General features: G+C 42.2%; 1 protein-coding gene across 1 annotated transcript in view; it reads right to left on the bottom strand.

Annotated features, from left to right (window-relative positions):
- Window positions 1-2,889, bottom strand: part of MARCHF6 (membrane associated ring-CH-type finger 6) — a gene marked incomplete in the record, with an annotated part of 65,570 nt that overhangs the window by 49,442 nt on the left and 13,239 nt on the right. Inside the window, 2 exon segments of the mRNA XM_027769889.1 lie at window positions 10-51; window positions 2,534-2,723. Of these exon segments, the coding sequence (XP_027625690.1) occupies window positions 10-51; window positions 2,534-2,723 (232 nt within the window).

Genomic DNA, 2,889 nt, shown 5'->3' on the forward strand with positions numbered 1-2,889 from the left:
TAATTTCTGCTGCTGCTCGGTCCCATTCTAATGCATTCCAGTTCATGTCATCTGAAAATAAAATTGCAGTTTAAAGATTACTGATGAAGGGACAGCAGGTGGTGTGATGGTTAAGGGCATTGGACTCCCACCTGGCTGACTGTGTTCGAGTCCCAGACCTGGCAGCTTTCTTTCTCACCCTCTGTCCCCCATCCCTTTCTGGTCAAATTAAAATAAAGTAAGTTAAATAAAATAATCCCTACCAAAAAAAAAAAAAAAAAACTGATGGAACTTGAATTATAAGTAGTAAAGTACACTCTCACCCCCAAAACTTAACTGTGGTTCTGGTGTGATGCCTGTTCGTTTGCTTTCTCACTTTCTCTCTCTCTCTCACGTGGTATTACACTCTGTCTACTCTGGTCAAATTAAAATAAAGTAAGTTAAATAAAATAATTCTTTAAAAATATATATATAATGGAACTATCACCGAAAGATTTGAGGGCAGGAGAGTACTACGAACTATGCAAGGCAAGAACAGGAGGAGATTCGTTAGGAGCTACTTCAGTGGCCCAAGAAAGAGAAAAATGGCTGGACACATGGGTAGCAGCAGGCGGCATTCTCAGAGCCCTGGCCTCTCCCCACAAAGGCCCCTAACTCCCATTACATAATTCACTTCTTATCTGTCAGGTCTCAGCTCAAACATCATTTACATAGCTGCTCAGGAAATCTTACTGAAAATGGGTCTCTCCTCAATAGCATCCTCAGAGCAACCTGTACAACACTTGTAACAATGTATATTTCTGGGAACCAGCAGTTAGCATAATGGCTATGTCGCTGGACTCCCACGTAGTCGACCGCAGTTCGCGTCCCAGACCCAGTGGCTTAAAACTCACTCCGGGTGTGTGTGCGTGCGTGCCCAAGATCCCGAGAGGAGAATGGAGGAGAAGAGACTGCGGCGTGACCATCCCCTCTAGGGGGTGATTTCTCGCTTTCTGTCTCTTATGTCTCTCTCTGTCTGTCTGGCGAGCGCATGCACCCTATAGCGAAAACCTCTCAAAAAAAAAAAATAAAAATAAAAAAGTATATTTCCTTTCTCTTCACTAGACCAGAAACTCCATACACACGCATCAGGTAGTTTATTCACAATCGTTAACACGTAGCAGAATGCCTAGTACTTGGAGATAGCAGACCCAGTCCTGGGTATTTTACGTTCTAAAGTCAATGCTGGAAAATGAAAACTTGCTTTCATTATGTGGCACCTGGTCTATAGTATATTTTTATTATATAGTTTATTTTTTTAACGCGAGAATTCTTTTTCAATTTTAAAAGCTGTACTGATCAATAGAAATGGGAAAAGCAGCAAAAAAAAAAATAAATCAGTATCAAAGTCCTTTAAAAAAAAAATAGGATCTGTACCAACTTAACAAATAATTTCTTCCTAGTCATCCTGTTCTGTGTAGGACCAGCAGATGGTATGGAGGTTAAAGCCTGGATTCCACACGGCCACACAGTTTGAATCTCAGAGCTTGAGAAACACACTGGGCACATGTACATGCATGCCCCAAATCCTGAGAAAATAAATCCTAAGAGAATGAAGAAGGGATTGTGGCAAGGCCACCCTCCTTGTGGGATGATTCTCACGATTCCCCCCTCCCCCCATCTCTGGTAAAGCACATGCCCACTAGCAAAAAACTGGAGAGTCCTGTAAAAGAGACAATTTTAAGGACATCTCGGTACTACAGTAGTTAATTATTATATACTGGGAGAAGAATCCCACACAGCCAACTGTGGTTCAAATCCTGGTCTAGTGGCTGGGAGAAAAAACACACTGGGCTGTCTATGTGCACCGAGGATGCTGATGGGATGGAGAAATGGAGGTAAAAAGACTGTGGCATGACCCAGTCCCATTGGGGGGGGTGGAGGGAGCCTCTCTCTCTCTTCTGAGCACATGTACCCTTTGGAAATTAAAAAACTGAACCCAAAAAAAAGATTTCAGGGCCAGCTGGTGGCCTGGTGGTAAGGTGGTCATATCCCACAAGGCCAGCTGCACAGTGTGAGTCCTGGACCTGAAGACTGGAAAAACATGCCAGGAATGTGTGCATGCCCAAAATCCTGAAAGGAGGGAGAAATGGAGCAGAGTCTGCATTTTGACCACCTCCGTGGGGATGCTTTCTCACTTTGTGTGCATGCATGCCCCAAATCCCAAGAGAATGGAGAAGAAGGGCATGCAGTGCGGCCAATACCCTGGAGGTGATTTCTCACTTTCCCTCTCTCTGTCTCTGTCTCTGTCTCTCTCCTCTCTGGTGAGCACACACATCATATCACAAAAACCTAAAAAAAGAAAAAAAGAAAAAATAAAAATAAAATGGGCTTTGTTAAAAAAAAAAAAAGCATATGTATGCATACGTGTATTCACAGATACCAATTTGCCAAAATAAACAAACAACAGGTTAGAAACAGAATTTCAAAACATTAAAATTAGAAAATCCCAGTCCTTCTCAATGTGAGGACTCAGGGTCCCGAAGAAGAATGAGGACACACGAGTGGTCATTACCCTGCGCTCCATTATTAGCATCTGCTGCATCTTCCACGCCAGCATCGTCTTCTTCCTCATTGTCTTCCTCTTCTTCCTCTGCCTGTTCATCCTGTGCATCAGGGTTTTCCCCTACCACTGCATTCTCAGCTGGTGGGTTAGCAGGCTGATCAGCAGCAACATTTTCTGCACCATTTCCTGCTGCCGGAGCCTGAAATGACAGAAGAGCCCAGAAGCTTAGATAACTTGTCTTGGTACTACTCTATTTCCAAATTACTCTTCCCATGCTTAAAAAAAAAAAAAAAAGAAAAGAAAAAAAAAAAAAAAAAAAAAAAAAAAAAAAAAAAAAACAAAAAAAAAAAAAAACTAACAAAAAC

Source organism: Tupaia chinensis, unplaced genomic scaffold (genome assembly GCF_000334495.1).
Source record: "Tupaia chinensis unplaced genomic scaffold, TupChi_1.0 Scaffold000096_1, whole genome shotgun sequence".
Taxonomy (NCBI): Eukaryota; Metazoa; Chordata; class Mammalia; order Scandentia; family Tupaiidae; genus Tupaia; species Tupaia belangeri.